The following is a 24,669-nucleotide window of genomic DNA, read 5'->3' on the forward strand; positions in this document are numbered from 1 at the left end:
CTCCTTTTCCTAATTTCTCTTCTCTGTAAAGTGATATTGTGTCTTATCTTATGGTGTGCCTTACATTTAAACTGCTTGTGATACTTACTAGCTTCATTTATATATTCTCAAATGTTTAGAACTTAGGCTATCTACTATAGCTTCCATTTTTAGCTTGTAGCATAAGGAAATATTCAATATGTCATAGTTCAAATTCTCAATTCAGTAACTTTTCACTTTTTAACAAAATAACAATAACACATTAACTTAGTTTTTATGTAAAAGTTAGAAATCATTGTCATTTGGCTCTGGTGGTGATTCTTAAACTAATAAGCTTATCCCTGTTCTGAAATATTCATTTCAATGAAGCTCTGGTGACAATGAATACCTCTGTCCTTTAGGTACATCTTGACAACTTGGAAAACTCAAGTTACACCCAGGAATTCCATTCACCTGTGCTTACTCATCTGGACCACAGCCAATTAGGACCTGTCGGAAAGAGACATTTGAAGAAGTGGAACTCAGCCTGTGACTCATCCCTTTAATGTAGTGGAGACTTAGAGAGAAAAGGCAGGGGGATGTGTTGGTTGCTAGGAAAATGTAGGTTACTAGAAGAAAATAACATCCTCCATTAATAAGATCTAAGGTGCGACTCACATAATTGTTTTCCTTCTTAAGGTTGATGAGGCTCATGAGGCATTTCTTTAAGCTGGTGACAGATCCTCATAAATGCCTAAAGTGTATAGGACTGCACAGGGTTTTAGAGGGAGACTTTTATAAAGAAGGTGGAGATCCCAACTCCCTTCATGCTACTCTCACTCTTTCTCTATATATATGTCTGAGTTTGTAATCTAGGGTTTCTGGGAAGTATCTTGACAGAGAACCTAAGCTGAGCAAAGCAGCCTTGATCTGAGTGAGCTAACTGGCACCATGAAAGTAGCAGGTGTCTTTCTGCTCCTCTCTCTGGCTCTTCTCTGCTTTTTCTCAGGTGAGTTTTTTTTACAATTAACATCACATAGTTTCATCAAAGCAAAAAGGAGAAGAAGAGATCTTCCTCACATTTCAAAATCCTAATGATTTTTATGTGAAAGAGCAGTTAAGAAATAATATAATGATGAAGACAGTAACAATGGTGATGACAGGAACACTGGTAAGGATGATAAGAAGTGTCATTCACCAAGCGTAGGTGTTGTAAGCTTGTATTAAAGGCTGCTGTAGACCATCTCTGATTATTTTGTAAGAAGTTTGTATCCCTGTTCTTTATGTAGGAAACTGAGACACAGAGAAGGAAATTGCTAACCTACTTATAACAATGTGGAATTTATTATTTGTATTGAGGTTTTAAAGACATCACAGATGATATTTATTTGTAAGAACAAGTCTAGAAGACAGATAATTGGCATTAAAACTAATCTTGGCTTTTCAGAAAAAAACTTTGCCTTTTGTTGTTGTTGTTGTTGTTATTATTATTATTATTATTATTATTATTATTATATCAGAGAGACTCAAGTAATTGACAATGAAACAGGAAGGGAGACAGAAACTCAATATGAAGCTTTGAAAAGAAATTATTGAGCCTTAGAATGAATAAGTATATATAGCAAGACGAGTAAATTATTCTTCAAAAGGGCAATATCTTAGAGAACTTAAATGACCAATAGGCATGCATTTTGTCAACTGACATGACTCAGAAACACAGTATAAAGATATTCATCTTGAAAAGACAAAAAGAGCTGCATATGTAGGTCAAAGGAAACCCTTGATAAACACAGTCTTTTCTATTTACTGCCTCTTCTTTTAGTCTGTTGGCTAGTGGTCAGAGTGTCCATTGAGGTAAATAGACCATCTTTCCCACTAAAATCCTGTGTCAACTAAAGAAATTTCTCAGTCTTCTTAAATACTTTTTCCTGTGTCCATGCTGAGAGATGAGACTAAACATGGAGGAGGGGGTGCTTCCATGGGGGATTTATCATTTTCTGGGACAGGAGATAATAAACATCGTGGCTTCAAGGTTTGAAGTTACTGAAGAATTTGAAAAAAATTTAAGGAGATAAAGTTGATACATATTTGTGAACCAAATGCTTGTACAATATATATTAAAATTAGATGAAAGGCTACTGAAATATTATTGAATAAGTTTGTCTGTTATAATCAAACTATTCCAAAAATGTTTTCCTGAGGTAGCAGAAAGTTAGACCTATGTTAAAATTTAGTCCCTTAAACCAGTTGTCATCCTTGGTAGGCTTACCTTTATAAAGATGAATTACTCTAACAAGATCTAATTGTCTGAATTCTTCAGAGCATGAATACTTCACAAATATACCAAACACCTTTCATGGTGGTAGCATGCTCAAGGAAGCTAAATGTTGAAATTGTGAAATGAATTTAAGTCCTAGTTTTTCAGTCATTCAGCTTCAAAACCTTTCTGAGTTTTGTTTTTGTGTAATTTGAAAATATATAATAAGCACTCCTATATGGGGAGTTACATCAGAAAATGCATATAAAGAGCTTGATATAGTAGAAGGGGCAAAGAAATATCCAATGTATATCTTATGTTAATGCTATAACTAAGATGCAATATGTATGAATTTAGTTTCTGCCTTGCTGTTTCCTAAATATGGAACATGGGCAAATCCTTTTAGAAGTATAGGTTTTTTCAAAGTGAAACATTGATTGGAAATTATAATAATTAAATTTCCGAACATAAAAATCACTAACAATTTACAAAACTTCAGACTCCCCAGCACTATCTAGTTGCATAATGCATGACTTCCAAGGAAGGTGGTGGAAAACTCTGTGTCCCTAACAATCACCTATTCTCCCAGTTATGACTCATGACTGTTGGGAAAGCCTCAGGAAGAGATGATGAGGCCCCTATAAAATTTAAGAGCTGTGGATTTTTCTACATCTATTAATACATTGCACTTGACCATATGTCTGCTCAACCAATCGTGAGTGTTGCCCCTTGTTGGAGGCAGCATTAATCTGTACTTCTTGGTTTTACATGCATGAACACTTTTGATGTATTCATACCTGCTAAGAAAGCACCACACATCTAAAACCACAAATATTAATATTAAGAGGGAAAAAGAGGATGAGAAGAAGACTACATAAGAACCCATCTTCAGGAATTCAGAGAAATAAAGAAGGCACAGAAAATGTGAGATCAGAAAAAGGTGGGGTCAGTCTTTAAGAATGTATAGATGGGTCATAATTTTAAAATTGAGTTTCAGTAGAAAGCACAGAGGAGTAGTCCTGAGTGCAGCAAATAGCAAACTTTTCTACTCCCCATGGCACACATTTTGATAGAAGAAAAGGGTGCTGCTCTTTGGGATGCTGGCCAGAGCATTCTTTCCAAGACCACTTCTGTAAAGTGAGGTCAAGGATGATAAAGTCTTTCCCATCATGGATGAAAAGTAAGACGCCAAGTCTGGGTCATGAATCTCCAGATCTTAAACATCTATCTTTCACTTAACCCTAATCCACAACAAAATAAGTGAGCAGACTTGAAAATAAGACCTACGGGTATTTAGGAAATGGCCAAGAGCTGCCAAGATGAATGCATATTACTGCCAAATTTGCAGACCTCCCTTTTGCACATTCAGAAATTACAGTGTTTGGAATTGTGCTTTTTTTCCAGGTGCCTTCAGTCAAGGAGGACAGGTTAGTACCTATTTGTCTCTATTTTTCTAACCTAGGTAATGTATGGCTGCTTTTCTCTGGCTAAAGCAAGATATATCTATGCTGTGAAAGAAGTTAGGGAGGGTGGAGAGAAATGCTTAATTTAGAAATCACATGTAACAGTGAGCTTTTAAACGACAGTTTCTCATCTTACACAATTTTAAGTTTAAAGGAGCTCGAACCTACATTTTTATACATTGACAAGGTGCTGTGTTATTGCACAAACAGGATGGGCATGAAATAAAGTTCATGTCCAAGCCCTAACTTAATCAGGCTATTGAGCTAAAAAGTTCTCAGTTCTCCAAGCTGGAAATGCCACAGCTATTAAACTAGACACTAATAATCACTCTGCAGAATTACAGTTATTATAAGCTTCACAAACATGGCAAAATCATTTGGAAAACTATAAACACTATATGTGAGTTAGTTACTAATATTTAATTGACCCCCTTTCACAGAATTTGAAGAGAAGTCTTTTTTTTACAGAAATAAGAAATGAACATTCATTGTGTATGAAGCATACACAGTCTGCAACACCCAAATTTAATGCAAGTGGGGGTTAAAACTCAGACTGGGTACAAATTTATTCATTAAGCTATTTTTTCTTTGTTGTATTTTTTGGGTTTTTTGTCTTACTTTTATTAAACAGCATTTTTATTGTGCTTTTTAAAATCTAACCATTGAAAATGTGTACAAACAAATGATGTTTGATCTAATGACCCTGCTAATCATATTGGACATTTCAATTTGATTTGTGTACTAGCTTTTTAGATTTTAGAGTATCCAAGGACTCTTGGCATCAAAACTTTCAGGCAGTATTGCCAGCTGATAGGCATGAAAGAAGTTTAAAAAATTACTTTTCATCTCTGGTGTAAGCATCATATTCATAAGTTAATCTCATTAATTTAATATCTCATGAATTAAGATGCATCTTAAGTTTGATTGTGCTTTCTAATTCGTCCACATGTGCATGGGTTTATATAACAAACACAAGCATGTGTGTCTGTGTTCTTATATGAGTCTCTATATTCTATAATGTATGTACTTGAATAAGTGTCATACTTATACTAAATTTAGAAGCAAACCCAAAACAAACAAACAAACAAAAAAACATAAGAGACAGCCAACATGTTTCATCCTCCATTACACTATAAAATAAGATGATCCAGATGTTGCATATAAATCTACATAATTATAAAAGATTATCACTTCCTTTCTTGGCATTTTCATTTCTGAGAGTTTACTTCTGCTTTACATTGATCAGGTATTATCTACCAATTACTTATCCTGTTCTTTTGCATGGTTTAAGTCTTATGGTCTGCTTGCTTTAGGGTCACCTAACATTCTTTCTAAATACACAGATCCTCATGAAAGTGTTGAGCAGCAGTTGGATTTGTTAAGGAATTTAAATCTACATTCTAAATAACTCTACAGGTGATACCTACACAAAATCTAGCAATTAAAAAAAGTGAAAACAAAACAAACACACATGCAACAAAAAACAATCACTAAGCTAGACAGTGAAAGACCGACTTCGGAGTCAGACAATGTGAATGAAATGTAATTCACAGTTACATATTATGTTCTTTGGTTGTTTTTCTCTTCTTACTACTTCTGTTTCCACACCTTTAAGATGAAAGTTGACATGAAGTGATATCTAAAGCCTCTCCCTGCTCTAAATATTTGAATTGTTATAAATCAAGCCTGCACTGCCATGGTGATTCCCTAGGAACCATAAAGCACAAGGAAGGTTTTGCTCTCCAAGACCACACCTAAGCCACCTTACTCTTCCTTCTTGGTCAGAGGGGGAGTGGGGCAAAAGGATTTACTTAGGAACATGCTGCTTCAAGTCAGACCCAGGCAAGACAAAGGAATGTCAGGTTTCCTCTGGCACTTCAGCATTCCAGCGCTCAACTCATTCTGCCCATGCCAGGAATTTTGTCCATGACACATCTTCCGGGAGATTATAGGGTACACTCTTAATTATAGGCCTTTCCAAAGTTTACGTTCTTTTACAACCATTCTTCAAGGTATCGGGGTGTGTTTGGTCACACCCATACATGTAATCTGGGAAGGCTGAAGCAGGAGGAACATCTAGTTTTAAGGCTAACCTTGTTTAGGTAATGAATACCATACTAGACAGGCCTAGGCTCCAGACAGAATGAATGCTTTATACTTTCCTATTCATTTTCTACTTTCCAAGGCTTGAAGTTTGAGTGTCATACCCTTAAGAGTCATTTAAATGTATGGCCCTACCAACTGTTTCTTCTGTAGATTTTTTTGGCATAATTAAGTGTTATATTTTAAGCTAAAGACTGATTAATTTTGATACATTTGTAAAACATTGTTCCACTACTAATATGAGTTTGAAGTTCTTGGTTCTTCACTGTCCCATGGTTTTACTAAAAATTAATGTATTGACAATATTTAAATGCAGTTTGAATGTGTTAGACAGCATTCACAATGTAACCACAAATAGAAAAATCCTTGAAGCCTGGAAAAGGAGATGGGGTTAAGTAGCAGCAGCAGGAAGTGGGTGGAATCAAGTCCCAGGACTGCTGGGTCTATATTGACTTAGCTGTAATCAACTATAGAGAGACACCATGCACCCTCTGTAAATGGATTCCAGGAGTGCTTTTTTCTAACTATTTTGATGTGATGATTATTATTGACCTGTCTTATGCAAAGAAGGTGATGAAAATCATAGTTTAAAACAGCCATTCTCCAAATGTAGAAAGGCTGAGACCAGTAGAAAATCTCATATAGAACAACTTATGGTATTGATCCAGACAAGAAATACTAAAAACTTTTTCAGGTAATAATTTGGAGTTAGCAAAGAGGTGAAGAAGTGAAGAAAGAAGAAAGGAAAGAAAGAAGAAAGGAAAGGAAGTAAGGAAGAAAGAGAAAGAAAGAAAAAAAAGAAACAAAAGGAAGAAAGAAAGGAAACAAAAGGAGGGAAGAAAGGAAAGAAGGAAGGAAGGAGAGAAGGAACATTTCAAAGGGGAAAATGACAGCTTCAGTAAGAGATCTGGCTGAGAAATTTGAAGAGGGGAGTTCCATGAAAATGGAACCATTAGACTACAAAGCTGTTGAGAGGAAAGAACACATGCTTTGGAAATAACTAATTCTTAACTGTTAATTAAACTGGTAGTTACAAGATTCTTAATCTATGAAAATTAGAGAATGGGTTACTGATCCTGGGCATGGATCGGAGTTACTTTAGAAAGTATATACATATTCTTAGAGAAAATCAAGGATTAAAAACTACTTTGAAAATAACCACAGCCAAATTAAGGAGGGGGGAAAAATCAAAAAGTGAAGATGAAGGGAACTGACATATGAACTTTGGAGTTTTTAAAAGATTTGAGTGATCAAGAATTTGCATAAACCATAAGAAACTAATACAGGTTTCTTTTAGGCACCAGAGTTTTTATTCTTATAAGTATCCTTTCAGAGAGCACTGGTAAGAGAAAAGGGGCATATGAAAGCAGGAAGTTAGTCTAGACCAGGAGTTCTCAACCTTCCTAATGCTCTAACCCTCTAATATAGTCTCTCACATGGTGGTGACCCCAACCATAAAATTATTTTCATTGCTATTTCATAACTGTAACTTTGCTACTGTCATGAATTGCAATGTCAATGTTCTTTCTGGTGGTCTTAGACAATCCCTGTGAAAAGAACCTTCAAACCCCATGGGGTCAGGACCCACAGGTTGATAACTACTACTCTAGATAGAGATGGGTTAAGAACTAGAGTTGATGAAGGATTAAGGTCGAATTGACTGGGACTTCTTTTTCAACACAGGAGAAATGATATCATCTTCCATCTAAAGTCCAAATGCTTTGTGTGTGAGGAAGCACATTTTCCTTGATTTGATTTGTAAATGACTAAAATATTAATCATCCTGAGTCTTTAGTTGATTGTATAAGCAAGTGTTCAAAGATCAATAAAAGTAAATAATTCTATTGTCTCTATTAATAATTATGACTAATCTGGGTAGTGAAATGCCATGTCATTCTTGCAAAGTTAGGAGACAACAGTTCTTTGAAGAACCACAAGGGGTCAGTTTGATAGCCAAAACCCTGATAGAACTCTTTAGTATCAAAGAAGATCAAATGAAATTTCTTTTTAAAATCTGAAAGCAATCCAAGCAACATTAAAAATTAATCTTATTCAAATATGGAATAAATTATATAAATTATAATAAATTATATCACATACCAAAATTCTAGTATGTGATATAATTTACCTGGCTAGTGTTTATGATAACATTCTCCCCACAGAAAACTTTATACAACTCCTTTGAGACATTTTCCTTAGATCCACAGGGCACTGTGGTTCTCCTCACACGCCTAATGCTCTTGAATGGAACTGAAGTGAGGAAATGGTAACCTACCATCTATCTCCTCCATCTAGATCTTCTTCAACTTCCAGTAAGGAGCCCATCATTTGGATATCATTCAAGATTCTACAACCAAATTTGAAAGAAATTCAGGCACACGAAAGGCATACCAGTAGTAATTCTTAATATTTTCCTCATGTGGTAGAAGCTGTTTTCTTTTTATCCTTCACACTACTTTGTAGAAGGTTTTTTTGTTTGTTTGTTTGGTCAGATGGTGGATTGGTTTTGTTTTGTTTTGTTTTGTTTTGTTTTGTAACTACACTAGAGTTGCCTCTGCAACAAATTACTCTTCTGATTCCTGTGATCTTGCTTAGACTTTTCAGTGAATCCAGAGTGTTTCCTGGATATAGAAGAATCTTTGAGTCAAGAAAGACTATATTTCCCATCCAGCTCAAGAACTAGAGACCAAAAAGCTGTATTTAAGCCACTTTGATGAAAGAAGCCATTGTTACTTTGCAGACGATCCAAGCTAGCTAGGCCACTGGAAAGTATTCTAGTCTCGTGGAAGAGACCATGTACTATGAATGGAAAAAGCAAAGATTTGGTTTTCTTTAAGGAGCTGACCACTGGGAATTTGACTGTTTTTCAATGAGTATATGGGCAACACAATTGGATTTGGTGGATTAGGTTTTTGTTGTTGTTGTTGTTTTGGTTTGGTTTGGTTTGGTTTGGTTTGATGTGGTTTGGTTTGGGAAAGGGCACAAGAGCGGAAGCATGAACTTGGGAAGAATGGAAAGTGAGTATGATAGGGGTGCATTGTACAAAATTCACAAAGAACTCATAAAAATATTATATTGGGAAAAGGAGAAGCCCCTAGAAGAAGACTTCTTTCTTCAATTCAATGAAGGATGATTTCAAACATGTCACATGATCCTATGTCACATTTGTTCTCTGAGACCACCCTGAGAACCTGAGAGCAAGACAGGATAGGTATTTGAGAGGTGTGCTTTCTTCTTTGAAGTGAATTAAAAACTGACTTAAATGTTGCTTTATCTAAAATAGCACAATCAACAATGAGGAGGTTCTAGAACATGGCTCTCTACTCACTGCAGGTGTCTTGAAGTGTCCCACTATTTAGCAGTATGGGAGCTCATTCTCAGGTTGCTCACTCTTATGTCAGCTGATGCATGTGAATTTGTTTACTAAAACTGTTTGCTCTTCCTAATTTTTTTCTGGTGGGCAGGGGAAGGTAGTGAGATGAGGAGGGCTGAGGAGATGAGAAATACTCAAAGTGAATGTTCTCCCCAAGTGTCTGTCTTACTATCTACTTTCCAAAGGACAAAAGAGGCTGGATCACAAGATCAGAGGGCCGATTTCCAGGGAAAGGTGTCTTAAGGCATCGTCTCTTTCAAGTAAGAGACTTTCTTGTTTATTTCCCTTACTGTCTGAGATTCTAGATCCAGGTATCTTTTGCTCAGCTTGCAAATAACCGGTATTTTCCTTCCATGGCCTTTGTCATGCATTGTGCTACAATTATATCATCTCTTCTTTCCTCTCTAATGAAGATGCAATGATATATTTACTGAATTGCCCTTCATTACCAGGTCCTTGTCTGACCAGCATCCAGCACTATGCATTCTATGCTTTGGTTACTCATTGAGCATTTGATGAATAAATGAACTATCAAAGACAACACTGCAGTTCACTTTTTTTTTGTTATTCTCAATGATGTATCTGTGAACATGTGGGGTAATGATTTAAACTTTATAAAGTTATGAAGGGAAAATTGCACTAGGGCATATGTCATTCTCCAGATTTTCTAGATTTAATTGCATTAGATAACTTAAAAGAAAGATTATTAATATAGAAGGAACATTAGAGGATGAGTTTATATTTTAACAGAGGGAAAGGTAAGTACCACACTACCTTACCTCAACACTATAAGATTCCATGTTTCAACAAAAAATGTGCAATGATGCTCTCAGGTACCTTAAACTTGTTGTACATATTTATTTTTCAAATGTGATTGTATGACTATTTCATTGAAGACTTTCTCATGCAAAATTCAGACAAGTTTGTCAGTGTGTAATGGTGTCTGCCATGTTAAACAAGAGATTCTTCTTGCCCATAGATTTCATTAATATCCTATTTCTAAAGAAACAAAAGCATATATTTTTGTATAAGTATATAACACAATGTTTTAGGATAACATATATAAAATACACTAAAATTTTCTATAGTGAAGCTAATATACCCATTACCTCACACTGTTAGTCCTTGTTTGTTTTGAGGTAATAACTGTTAAATCTACTCACCTGAAATTATGACTACAATACAATTTTAGTGACTGTAGCATTTATATTGTATGCTGGAACTGACAAGCTATATTAATGAAATCTGTGTCAAGGATGGAGTGTGATACCAAGTCTGATTCTCTCAGTAGAGATGTATTATTATTTAGCTATGATAGATTATTGGAAATTCTGCACCTGAAAAATAAGAAGTAATGTATTCAGTCATATTTAAGGCCCATAGTTCCAGCTGTGCTAGTCTAGTCTCTTCTCCCTGGTATTTAGTATAACTCTGTAGACTTCTCAGTGATATTACTAGGTTCAACTGAAGTAATATCTTTGAAAATGATTAACTTTTATGGAGACATTGAAAATCATGAGATTGGCCCTTAAATGGAAATAAAAAAATTGAAGCTAGTTTCCTTTGTTCATATGTAAATAAAAACCTCATTGTTTTAGCTGATATTTGTAGGAGTTTTGTTCAATGGATTTCATATTATTAATACCCTGGAAATAAAAGCACATCAAATATCAGTTCTATTACATTGACAACCATCTTACTTCTAATAATCATATTATTTTATTAGTGTAATTAATAAGATATATTAACAGATACTACCATGCTTTTCTACGGTAACTGTTCTCCATTACACATAACAAAGAGTCTCATGAGACTGAAACCTCAAAATCTTTCGAAACACAGCACCTTCAGGGCAATTAATAAATTACTATAATAATCCACAAAGTGAAAATTCTACAAAAAGATTCTAGGAACAAATTACGATAAAGACATTAGAATTGTTTTCAATATATAATGAGATGGGTAATGCATCTACTGAAAAAAACAGCAGGCTTCAAGCAATGTCTAGAAACTCCCCAGCAAGGATCATCCATGTTCTGCTAGTATGCAGAAGTACTATTAGAATATATTCACATAGTCCATATGACAAAAGAATAGGCATGTATTACCCAAACTTACTCTCAACTAGATCAATTTAATATTGGAACAAAAAGTTTTATGTATAGCATTTGACCTTATTAATTTGCTCATATCATCATCATCATAATGTATTTCTCAAATCACCATGACTTAAAATTCTCAGTGAAACAAAATGTTCTACGTATCTATTTCAGGATATATTAGATTAAGCTTCTGTTTCAAATTACCAGTCTATTAGATAGGATGTTACTTATAATCTTTTTCCACTGTAGATTAATTGTGGTGAGTTCCGTGACCCCAAGGTCTTCTGCACTCGGGAATCTGACCCACTCTGTGGCTCTGATGGCCAGACATATGGGAATAAATGTGCCTTCTGCAAGGCATTGGAGTAAGTATGATTCTTACCACACCTGGGTCTGTTAAGCATAAAGTTACAAAGTTAAACTAGTGATTTTCTGAGATAGCCTAGAATATTCTATCCATATCTCATACAGAAACTGAAAAAGTGATCTTCTAGAAAATGGATTAAAAATAAAGTCCCTAAAATTGCATAACAAATTATTTAAAAGCATTTTAACTACTCTGTAACTGTTATAATGCATTTTGGGGATTTCTTTGTGCTACATTTTGCACATAACAATTTAAATTTAATAACTTATATTTTTATAATTTTATTTTATGCATATGTATTTTTTGCCTGCTGTATGTCTATGCACTGTGTACATGCCTGGTGCTCAGGGAGACCAGAAGAGGATAACAGACCCCCTAGAACTGTAGTTATAGACTGTTGTTAGCTGTCATATGGTTTCTGGGTCTCAAACCTGGCTTTTCTGTAAGTGCAGCCAGTGGTATTAAACACTGAGTCATTTTTCCAGTTATGTTTTTATTCAATAATGTTTATGATGTCAATATTGATTTCAATATGCAATAAACACATTAATATGTGACCTATCTATGCAATTTATTGCAGATTTTTCTCAACAGTAGTTCAGGGAGTAGGGTGAAATTTAAATGAATGGAAGGGACATATACCTAATAAAACTTACATATGCAGTCTGGTGTAAAATGCAAAATGCTTCAATATTTGATTAATTTTCCTGCCAGGACAGACTTACGGCTTATCATTTATTGGTATAATTTCTCCTCCCATCTCTTTTTCACTTTTCTACAATGAGTTACGGGTATCAAAAGTCTTAAAGATTAACAACCTACATTGACTTAAGCCCATTTCTTCACAGGTAAATGAGGATATTTAACTAATATGTGCTGAATAGCAGGATAGATATCAACAAAATCCAATAATGACATGGATGGTACCATATTTAAAGCCACTCTGGGCTCTGTGACAAACACTGAAGATATTGTACTGAATCTATATTTATCTTTTTTTATTTATATAGGAAAAGTTCTGGAAAGATCAACCTGAAGCATCGTGGGAAATGCTGAATTAGAGCTGGTGTTTTATGCCAGCTTCCCTGTCTTCTCTCATCCTTATTTTTTTATTTTTCCTTTTTTCCTCTAACAAACACCATAAATTCATAAATAATAAAACAGAGCTTCTTCTCCATATGAGTCTTATGTAGGTCACAATGTCTATTTCCTTTGATTTGTCAATAAAGAAAATTCTGCAGAATTGATTCCATTTTGGTCTGAGATTAATATAATGTACAACAAACAATAATGAACATGATTCATTAATTTGATGTCCCACATTCATCATCAAAATACAACACCCACCACAACTGAGTCCAACAATAATTGCTCCTCTCTTTGGCCTTTGAAATTTTCTTGGTAACAATAAACCAAATACTAATGTGATTCTAAAATAAGTTATTTGAATATTAGACTACAAGATGTTGGTGCTTCTTAATTTCAGAAAAGATATTTTACATAAAAACAAATCACACATTGTCTATGGAGCTTAGTTTCACTTGACTTTGAAACGGCGTATTCGGATTGTGCGATATTTAAAAACAGTGTTTGTCTTCCTGAAAACATCCTGTGGCCTTCTGAACAGGAAGCCAAGAAAGACTCAAACTGAAGAGTGAATATTTAACAAGTGATTATTCAGTGGAGAATATGTGAAAACTCTCTTAAAGAAAAGAGAGTTTCTCTGTAGAATGGAAAGACTGTATACATCATTAGGAATGAAAAGACCTGCAGCAGTCCAGTCACTGGCTAGAGAAATCAGTTTCAGTTAAACAAAGCTAAAGATTACAAGAGTCCTTTGGATAAGTCAGTCATATACGATGTAGCTTTTCCAGTCTATGAAAACCCATAATTTTCATGTATAAGTTCATCTCATTCTGAGAAATTGTCAGGAAAGTCTTGGAAATCAGTCGTTTGAATACTTTTACAAACTAGAGTATGCTTTTTACCAACAACGCCCTCCTGAGGAACATTTTTGTTTAACATATATCAAAAATCACTTGAAAGCAATGACTTTCACTCTGTTAAAAATTAAAATTAAAAAAAATTTAAAAAGCGTCCAATCTGGAATAGATTCTGTTCTAGATGCTTACAGTAACACCCATGAATGGAAGTAAGAAGAACCAATATTTTCTCGATAACTAAATGGATTTGCATTTAGTAATGGAAAAATAAATGAAAATGTAGAGGCACTAAATACGATAAATAAAAACTTAGTAAAATGGAATGTGATAAATGCTACAGAAAAAATTCTAAATAGAATCAGTTACTAAGGGTGGAAGATTCATAGGGAGGAGTGGTAGTCAAAGGCAATAATATTATATATGATGCTTAGAGTCACTCTTACTGGAAAGACCTGGATGAGAGAATTGCCCAAGCAAAGATACTAAAGAAAAGCAAAGGGAGAAGCTAGATCCCATCCTTGAGGTTGAAAAACACCTACTTGGCTCTAGAAGATACAATGGAGCTGAAGAAGATTTTGTTGAGTAGGCAAACGACAGGTAACCAGGGCAGAGAATCAGAGACCAAACTGTGTAAGCTTGTAGTAATTGTTCAGGCTTTGGCTTTGACTGCTATGTATGAGGGGTTTTTGTTTTGTTTGTTTTGTTTTGTTTTTGTTTTTATATATGTGAATACCCTGTTGCTGTCTCCAGATACACCAGAAGAGGGCATCTGATCCCATTACAGATGGTTGTGAGCCACCATGTGGTTGCTGAGAATTGAACTCAGGACCTCTAAAAGAGCAGTCAGTGCTCTTAAGTGCTGAGATATCTCTCCAGCTCTATATGAGATGTTTTTAATCTATGAGCATTAAGATTATATATCTGACTTAAAGGTCAGGAGATTTAGCTCAGTTGAAGAACACTAGTTTATCATGCACATGGCCCTGTGTTTATTCTCCTGCACCACAACATAGCTATATACATAAGTACAATTAAAATCTCAAATATATTTGAGGCATGTAGATACTACCTGTTATAAATATAATCAAAATCTAGATACAGTGGAGTGTTCTGAGTGCCTAGAAATAGATTCAAGAAATGACTTAGGTTATGCAAGGGAAAGCACATAGACATTTGTTTCCATGTCTAAAGCATGTCCCCTTAAAAGGAAACTACATAAAATGCAACCAGGATACAGTGATAAGAGGGTGGGCCTTTAGTCAATGCAATACAATGTGAAAATCCTGACTCTTAAATCAAATTATAAAGTTATTTATCTATGTTTTCAGTGTTCTCCCCCATCTCTAAAATACTAGAATTATAGGGATGAACTACTAAATTTGGTCAAGATACTTTTTAACTTGCAAAATGAAAATAAGCTACCTCCTCATATTATGAATAAGAAAAAAGTGAATGTTGTTCACTTAGCATTTTTATGTGTAACAATAGGTAATATACAGTGGTTGTGATTATGTTCAGTCACCATTTACAGCATAACAATGTCTACATTGCTATGAAATGTTTAATTCATATATAATGTAATAGTTTTAAAAATATTTATAGTCTTTTTCTATACCACTTTGGCACTCTTTATCTCAGTTATTTTGTCCTCAATGTGTGTAAGCCGAACTGCAACCTCTCATTGGGAAATTGTGCCCTTTTACTTACTTTCATTTTATTCAATAAAATAATTTAGCTATTTCTAACATAATCATGAAAGCACTGGGATGGCTAATAGAATCACAGTGCTTCTATGGAATACTGTTTCTAAGCAAATACCACGTCTGTCTTTGACTGGCCCCTCCAGCCCAGACAGCTCCCTCTCTATTATTCTCAGAGTAAAGACTCCCTTCACCCACTGACTTGTTCTTCCCAGAGCATTTCTCCTAGCATTTTGTCCTGCACAGCCTACATCTTCCCTTGCAAACATCTCTAAGCTGTAATTTAATGCTATCTCATATCCTAAAGCTTATTTCCTGTGCCTTATCTGAAAGTAGACAAAATAATATTTACTTTATATTTACTTTATAAAATAGGTTCTAAACTATTTAAGGATATAAAGAAAATAAAAATTAGAAGATAAGAAGTTGTATTCCTTAGAAGGAAAAGGCAATCAAATAATAGCGATAAAAATGTAAATATTATTAGGGCTACAGAAATGTATACATTTATCAATATTCATAGTTTTATGTTAAGAAAATAAACATTTAAGGTCTTAACTATGGCATGCACAAGCACTGATGCTTGTAATTTAAACCACCTGAAAGATGTAATAATGGAGAAATGAAAGGAAATACCCACTTGCTCTTTGAAAAAAAAACAAGCAAAGGAAAGAAAGAGTAGAAAATGACTTACTGGGGTCAAGAAAGAGAAGAAATTTGAAGAAAAGAAAACAAAGGGCTCTGGTTTTGCTTGTGTGAATGAGTAAGTCCTAAGACTCTAATGTCCACACAGACAGCTGTGATAATTTAGTATTGATACTGAAAACTAGTTAAGAAAATGAAATATAGGGGTTGGGGATTTGGCTCAGTGGTAGAGTGCTTGCCTAGGAAGCGCAAGGGCCGGGGTTCGGTCCCCAGCCCCGAAAAAAAAAAAAAAGAAAAAAAAAAAGAAATACTCAAGAAAATGAAATATAGTCTTACATGTGCATGTGGTTATGTGGAGTGGCTCATGTGTCATCTTTCAATCTCGTTTTTTATTTTTCTAGTTTTCATATGCATGTGAAATAAATTTAAATTTAAGACATGATTTAGGTCCTAAATACATACTGTGAAATAAATTTAAAAAGTAAGTGCATACTATGAAAATTCACACGGATGGGTATTCTCTATAAAATTCATTCATGAATAATATCAAAAATAAAAAGTAATTCAATTTTTTCTTATTATTTTTAATTTTTTTCAGTGAAAATTATTTAGTGGAAAATCATACCTTCTCTCCCATACACAAAGACAGATTAGCCATTAGTTGAATGGCTGAATATATTGATTTGTTTTGTCGAAAAAAAAGTTCCATTATTGTGGTGTTAAGGACAAAGCCTACTTTTCAAGTACAACTTGTACTTCCTGTTCGTAAGCAAAGAGATATAATTGATTTGTTGAATATAGTTCTCGTTTGTATTATCATATCACTCAATCAGAAGGAGAACATTGTCAAGAACAGATTATGCCAACGGTACAATCATTAACTACTCCTGGGCATTTTTACCGCTCCTTCCCCCTGTTGCCAAGTCACATCTTTCTCAGTTATCAGTTTTTTTCTAATAAAATTATGTGTAAAAAGTAGTTGGTATGTCAATGATTAAGCTTTAGTGAAGAGAATTACATAGCGTGATGAAGTAAAAATTTCTTGAATTTTGCAATTTGAATCATCCAAAGGGGCAAATGCAGTTTGAGAAAATGAAGTCCTAGAAAATTGTAACACAGAGATTTAAATAACTCATTGTTAATAGTAGTAACTAATCCATTTACTAAAAATGACATAAAAATTTAGCAATAGCACTCTTCTTCCTATCTGTGAAGACGATGTATCTAAGCCATCCCAACTACCTGCTGCTATGTCTTGTCCACTATAATGGATTCTGTCCTCTTGGACGCTGTGCTTCCTTGTTGCTGAGTGGTATTAAAAATTTAGAATTGAAGATTGAACTGATACATAAGAATAGAATCCTTCAAAATCCAGAGGAGACATTTTAATCAGCAGATGTGCCAATAAGTGTACAGGAATCAAGAAAACATGGTAAATAAGCAAAACCTTAACAGTAATAGGAGATGTAGAAAGAAACAAACAAAAACAAACTCAACCCAGAATAAAAATGTGATTACAGGGATTAACAAAACATTTCTCAATAATCGCTTCAACCTTAAATAGACTTAATCTCAACTCAGCATATAAAGGATGAAGACTAGTTACCAGACTGAAAACAAGATCCAATTATGTTTTCTCCAAATTCACTGCACTGGCTAAACACCCATAGGCTGAGTCAAAGTAGGAATGTCAAACTATGAGGAAATTGGAAACTAAAAGTAAGGCACTGCAGCTGTTATGTTATCTGATAAAGTCAATTTCAAACCAAAATTAGCTGAAAGATCTAAAGACTGACGCAGGGGTCTCTGGCTTTTGTCTGTGGTTAAATTAGGCAAAGTCTGGAAGAAGCTGAGGAGGAGGGCGATTCCATAGGAAGACCAGCAGTCTCAACTAACTGGACCCCTGAGATCTCTCAGACACTGATCCACCAACCAGGCAGCATACACCAGCTGACATAAGGCCCACGACACATATATAACAGAGGACTGCCTGGTCTGGCCTCAATGAGAGAAGATGCACATAACTCTATAGACTTGAGGTCCCAGGACATGGGGAGGCCTGTTGGGGTTGGGGGGGTGACATTCTCTTGGAAACAAGGGAGGAGGAATGGAATGAAGAACTCTCAGAGGACGGACCAGGATGGGGATAACAACTGGACAGAAAATATTAAAGATAATTTTAAAAAACAACTAACATAATCCATTAATAAAGGGAAGACTTCATTAAGATGATATAATATTGTAAACATGTTTGCACCAAATATTAAGCACTCCAATTTCACACACACCAAAAATCAATAGACTTAAAAGTCAGAGATCTTTTTATAATGCTGGGTGATTTAGTTACTGTAACTCAACTCTAGAGAGGTCATCAATACTAAAAACAAAAACAAAACAACAGCTGACCTATACACTATATGCTACCAAATAAAAACCCCAGTTCCAGGAATGATTACCTATTTTCAGTTCTTGGAAAATGGAGTCCAGTAGTTCCCAGCCCCAACCATTACATAATATTACTAATGTGATAGTCATCCTCCAGAACTTTATTGTTAGAATCCATTGCTGAAGAGCCCACATGCTGAAGTCATAGAACATGGAGAAATCTAGCTAGTATTCAACTGGAAGCTTACTCTTTACTGGGCAGCCTTCATAGTGCTGAAAGATGCTGTGCACCGTCCTGGAGGAGAAAATTAGTCATCGGTTTCTCACAGCTGCAATCCCTGCAATGTACAATGATCTGTCTGGAAAGATATGCCTTCTTATGCAATAGTGGCACAAACACAAACATTAAGGGAGAAACCAACTACATTTTTTTAAGACCTGTTCCAGGAAAAAGAACCCATCCCTGACACTGTGAATGAAACCAAGAAACTGTGGTTAGACAGGGCCTGGGACCTATTTTCTCAGTGGTTCTTAGCCTGTGGATTGTGACCTCTTTGGGAAAACTCCATCTACAAAAATATTATACTATAACTCATAGTGGTAGCAAAATTGCAGTCATGAAAGAGCAAAAAAAAAAGTGTGGTTTGGGGTCATCACAACGTAAGGTGAAAAGGTAATAGCATTAGGAAGGTTGAGAACCACTTTGCTATTTGACAATTTTTCAAAGGTTCCTAATGGAATTTTCAAAGGTTCCTAATGTATTGCTACACCTGTGGATCAGCTTATCTTTCAACCCTCATCACAGAAGCTTCTTCTTGCAGTAGATGGCAATAAACATGAAAACCCTCAACTTTTAATATGCAGAGAATAGGAGATTTAGGAATACTCAGCCCTGAGTAAGATATCTGTATCATCCTTCCCATCAGGTCCCATGGATTTCTGTGCAAAAGGAGGACATAAAGACTTTAAGAGCCAGGAGGGTAGATAAGTTCAAGAAAATTATTGTTTCCCTGAAGCAACAGAGAAGGTACACTTACAGAGGTTGTGACTAAATTCCAGAATGGAAGAAGGGAAGTGAGTAGGACATTCCACTGCTAACTAGGGAGCTACTGGTATTTTATTACTACTTCTGGGAGAGGCAAAGTTCAGTTCATTTTCTTTAATGATGTGATGCCTAGTATGTCAACTACATTCCAGGGCATGCCCCAAACTCAAGTGTACCAAAACGCAACTTGATGAAAGATAGTGAAAGAGTGAGAGCTCATGAAGCTGGACAGATAAGGAGAAGGAAGATTTGGGATAAGTTGGGAGTGTGGAATGCATATGCTCAAAATACATTGTATAAAGTTCTCAAAAAAACTAATGAATCACCATGGATCTTGGAGAAGAATCTACAACTACCACTTTAGTAAATTAGTGGAATCTTCAACTACATTCTAAATATTTGCTGTGAGACTGGATCTCCTAGTAATGTCAGAAGCTGCATCTATAAATTCTCACCAAAACGATGGTCTCAGCATGAACTGAACAAGGAAAACATCAATAGGCTTGCCAAAGTGGACAAGGGAAGGCCCTGAAGGCCTCAGTCTCACAAAATACAAAACAAACAAACTAAAAACTACAGGCAACTAAGAAAATGGTAAGATGGGGAGAACATCCTCTCCAAAGAAAAGCATATTAATGGGGGGTTATCTATTAACAGATGACCAGCCCTGAAAACATACACATAGGAAACATTATACAAAATGAGCAGGTTATATTTAGGAGTACATATGCATATGCATATATGCAAGTAACAACAATGAGTGCAAAGAGAGGCATGAATTTGGATTAGAGCAAGGAGGAGTATATGAGGTTTAAAGAGGGGAAAGAGTAGGGAGAAATGAAAACAGTAAACACAAAGGTCATGTGAAACTGGCAGCTTGTCTACACTAAAACACTTTCCAAGGCAAACAAACAAAAATACCCAACTCTCCAGGGGTTTAATCTATGGATGCTCGAGTGTCTAGTATATAAAAAAGAAACCTGTTTAGTAAGGCAAAATAACGTTACATACTTAAATTAGTCTTATTACATAATCTGAGCCACAGCTATTCTTTAGTGGAAGATTTAAATTTTTGGTGAAAAACCTATCACTGGGGCTGAAGCGGTGATTCAGGAGTTAAGCATATTTGCTGCTCATCTGCAGGATCCAGATTCAGTTCCCAGCACCCACATGGTAGTTCACAACCTTCTGTAACTCCAGTCCCTAGGGATGAGGTAGCCTTTTCTGACTTCCGTCATTACCAGGCATGGTGACTATTAATACAGTACATATGCAAACATCAGGCAAACACACATAAAAGTAAAATAAATAAGTACTTTTAAAAGTCTGCTTACTGGGGCTTGGGGGTTTAGCTCAGTGGCCTAGCGCTTGCCTAGCAAGCGCAAGGCCCTGGGTTTGGTCCCCAGCTCTGAAAAAAAGAAAAGAAAAAAAAAGTCTGCTTACTGGTAATATCTCCAATGAGATTCTCTGTCTTTATAACTCAATTTTGTTAGACTATATATTTCTAACTATATATTTCTATGTGTTTCACTTCGTTTATACACTAGTTAGAAGAGAGTTATATTTTCTTACATGTTTATTTTCATAAATGAATAGGAATGTTTTCACTTTCAAATCTGATTTTTGATCTTTCTCTTTTCATTTTTAGTCGATGTAAAGAGCATCTTTACCAATTTGTTCACCTTCTGAAAGAAATCTTTGGGTTTTGCTTTTTAATCCATATCATTTGGCTAATCTCTATTTTCATATATCTCTTACAGTCTTCCTCTCCCCCTTCTTTTATTCGCATTGGGTTTAGAATGTTCTTTTTTGTCATTAAAAAAAAAGCCTAGCATCAGTGATGAGGCAGAGCAACTGTGGTCTGAGTCCAAACCATGGATGCTCAGCTTGTAACAGCTGCCTTAGGACAGCAGAGAGAACACATTCACGTGCAAAGAAAAATTGGACAACTCCCAAGGAAAATACTAAACACACCTGGGAAAACTGAGTTTGACAAACATGCTACCAAAATGACACAAAAGAGGTAGAATTTACTAAAAATTCCAGACAAAAACATGAAGCACATAGAAGCCAGGCTGGTTTTCCTTCAAGATGGAATGACAACACATGGCTGTTTGCAGAAAAAAAAATGAATAGAGAAGGTCAGAAACCACACTAGTGTTGAATTGCATTAACAGTGTGAGTGGAAACAATGTGGACTGTTTTAGTTTCTCTGTGAATAATCTGACTTACACACACCTCTCTCTTTAATTATCATTATGAAAAAATCCTTTGTTAATCCAATAAAAGCCAGCTTATTTTTCTGCAATAAACTTTTTGGATGTGTAATGCTTTGAAAATTTTATAGACTTAAGCAGACATCATTAAACACCCTGTTACTGGCTAGAAAGAAGCATTAAACCTCTCCTATAGGCGTCATAATTAATTATAGGTAAATTTTTGGAAGTTAGTGAAAACTTCTATACTCTTTTATAAGAATGAAACTGTCGAATCTCTCAATACTTCACTATGTATGAGATGACTCCCTGTCTTCTAAGAACACTGTTGGTTTTGTTCTTAGAATCATACAATGGGAAAAGAGACTTGGTCTCTATTGGTAGTAAGCAAAGTGCCTCCCTGCTTTACCAGAAGCTATTACACTCTGTTCCTCATGAGAAATATCACATTGCAAAACTACAAAGAGGGATAGAAGCTGTAGTCTAGATGGCCAAGAATAACAAAACATGTGTGTATGCAACAACAACAAATGAAAGTAAAGACCGCGCATTTGTAAGAAAGCAGGAGGGGTATATGTGTGGTTTTTGGAAGAAGAAAGAAGGGAAAAATATGGAACAACATTATAATCTCTTAAAACAGAAGAATTTTAAAACCTTATGAAAGGTAGTGTTCACTTGTTCTCATTATACCCCTAATATGCTTCTCTGGCATAAATTAATCTCCTCTAGAAGGGATGTTCAATATACAGATTTGTTCTATAGCCAGTTGTCATTCTACTTTCTCCAGAGTCCCTGGACAGAATTGGGCTTTGAGTTAGGAGATGCTTTACTTGGGTTCTAACAGGAGAAATGAGTTAAAACAGAATTTAATAATGCTCAATATAATATAGTATAATGTTACATATGAAAGCCATATAAAGTCTCTGCACATACATTAAAGTACAGTTTGTGTTGACTACCTGAAAACAGGCTTCTAATGATAGAAATAAAGGAGGTAACTTCCATTCGAGACACAGTCCTAATATGCACTCACCTGTCACTCAGAATGTGTGTCTACTTATCATGTTTGCTTTTTAAGTTATTTTATTCAGATTTTTAATTTAGCTTTTTGCCAGTGTGTATTGATTGTACACACTAGCTTTTAGAATTTAACTCAAGCAGATTCAGCATGCATTGACCAAAATCAACAACCAGAAGTTTCCTCTTTTATTTTCCTATATTTGAGCTCCTATTATCTAGATACTAATAAAGTACTTTAAAGAAATTTAAGAATAATACAAAACTTTGTGGAAATTCAGATTTTTCTCACATTTGGCCTTCTGTGAATTACACTCAACCTCTTCTATCCTGTGTCCACTATAGAATGCATTCGTCACAGTTGTTCAAGCAACACTAGCATGCCATTTTTGACCAAATACAATAAACATTCTACAACAAGCATATGTCTTTAATATTTCTTCTGGTAGCTCAGAAGTGTTCAAACATGATTTCTTGTAAATTCATGCAAAATGGTGCCATTCTCCTTATTCTGTGTTTGTTCCTCCCTCTCCTTCTCTATCTGAACTTCTGGTATCAACGTGTTTCTTTTATTGTCTATCACGTTGCCTTTTCCAGATGTCCTGTAGCTGGAACCATAGAGCATACATCCCTTCTGAGTGAATTTCTTCATTAGCCATATTTATTTCCTACCTATGACTGTTGTACATTTGCTACATTTGTTTCTGTCACTGCATCTTATTTTTTCTTTTTTGGGGGGGCATTTTATTTCTTTTATTATTTGAGATGGAAGTTTAATTACAACATTTTCCCTTCCCTTTTTTCCCCTCTTCCCAAATACAATCTGCTCATTCTGCACATTGTTACTTATATGTATGTTTTTTGGGGCTGACAGTTTGGAAACTCTTCCCTAGGAAGGAAGATGGCTCAGCATGTGAAGATACTCACTACCACCCCTGATGACCTGTGTTCAATACCAGACACCCACATGGTTGAAGGAAGAAAATGCTGAATCCATAAACTGTTTTCTAGCCTCCAGGTGAGTAGGCTGTGGCATTTTATTGACTTCTTAGCATTTTAATTTGCCGAATTTCCTTCAGAATCTGAAAGAAATGGACAATTTGCTTAAAAACATAATAAAATATTTACATGTTAATAACTTCAAGTAAATGAGAGAAGTAAGCACATATGCAGCTCTGCAGTTTTTCTTGATTTTGTTATGTAATTGCAATGATTCACAATTAGAATTATTAAAAACCAAAGCACCAGGGCAAAAGTTTTATTTTGCTCTTTCAGACAATACAAATTTATTTAACATGTTGCTTTTCTCCTTTTGCCTAAAATTCCAGAAACATGCTCAAACTTCAATAGTAACTCTTACATTAATCGATTTACTTATGAACATTTAGCAAATCTTTTCTAAAATATATTTTAAACTGTATTGTTATAAGCATTTTAGAGCAAGAAAAATTAAATCTTTTCTCTAAAACAGCACATTTACAAATATATGTGATGACTATCTTAGGTGTGTGTGAGAAAGAGAGAGACAAAGAGACAGAGACAGAAAGAGAGTAAAAGGTTATATATGGTTTAAATTTCACTTATCAGAAGTAATAAACAAGGTTAATGTAATTTCTCAGATCCATTTGTGGTCAGACTTGTATATTTCCCCCCATACAAAATAGTAGATTAATCTTGTCTCTAACTTAACCATTTCTCTGCCAATTTTAGTCCAAGAGAACTAATGGAGGGGCATTCTTTTTCTTTTTTTTTTTAATCTTTATTAACTTGAGTATTTCTTATTTTTTCTTATTTACATTTCTTTTTTTTAAAGAGTTTGAATCTGAGATGTTTATTTAAGGTATATTTAAATACAGCATGATCTGACAATATTTATTCTTGCGATGATTAACTGAATTGCATGTGCACAACAAAGCATACATAAATCCCTTGGGGAACAAAATAAACTAAAAGTACAGATCAAATGTTACTACATGAAAACTGTTAAGTACATATGACACCTTACACACATGTTCTATAGACTGACTGAAAAACAAACAAATTTATAAACAGAGTCTGGAAGAGGGTTGGTTACCGGAAAGTCTTAGACCACAAG

General features: G+C 35.0%; 1 protein-coding gene across 1 annotated transcript; it reads left to right on the forward strand.

Moving 5' to 3' along the window:
- Positions 1-909: 909 nt before the first annotated feature.
- Positions 910-12,679, forward strand: LOC116895253 (serine protease inhibitor Kazal-type 6). Its single transcript, XM_032896571.1, has 5 exons — positions 910-967; positions 3,620-3,642; positions 9,340-9,414; positions 11,506-11,621; positions 12,634-12,679. Exons 1-5 carry the CDS (start codon positions 910-912, stop codon positions 12,677-12,679), a joined length of 318 nt encoding a protein of 105 aa, XP_032752462.1.
- The last annotated feature ends 11,990 nt before the right edge of the window (positions 12,680-24,669 follow it).

The sequence above is a fragment of the Rattus rattus genome, chromosome 3, assembly GCF_011064425.1.
Source record: "Rattus rattus isolate New Zealand chromosome 3, Rrattus_CSIRO_v1, whole genome shotgun sequence".
In the NCBI taxonomy this organism is placed as follows: domain Eukaryota; kingdom Metazoa; phylum Chordata; class Mammalia; order Rodentia; family Muridae; genus Rattus; species Rattus rattus.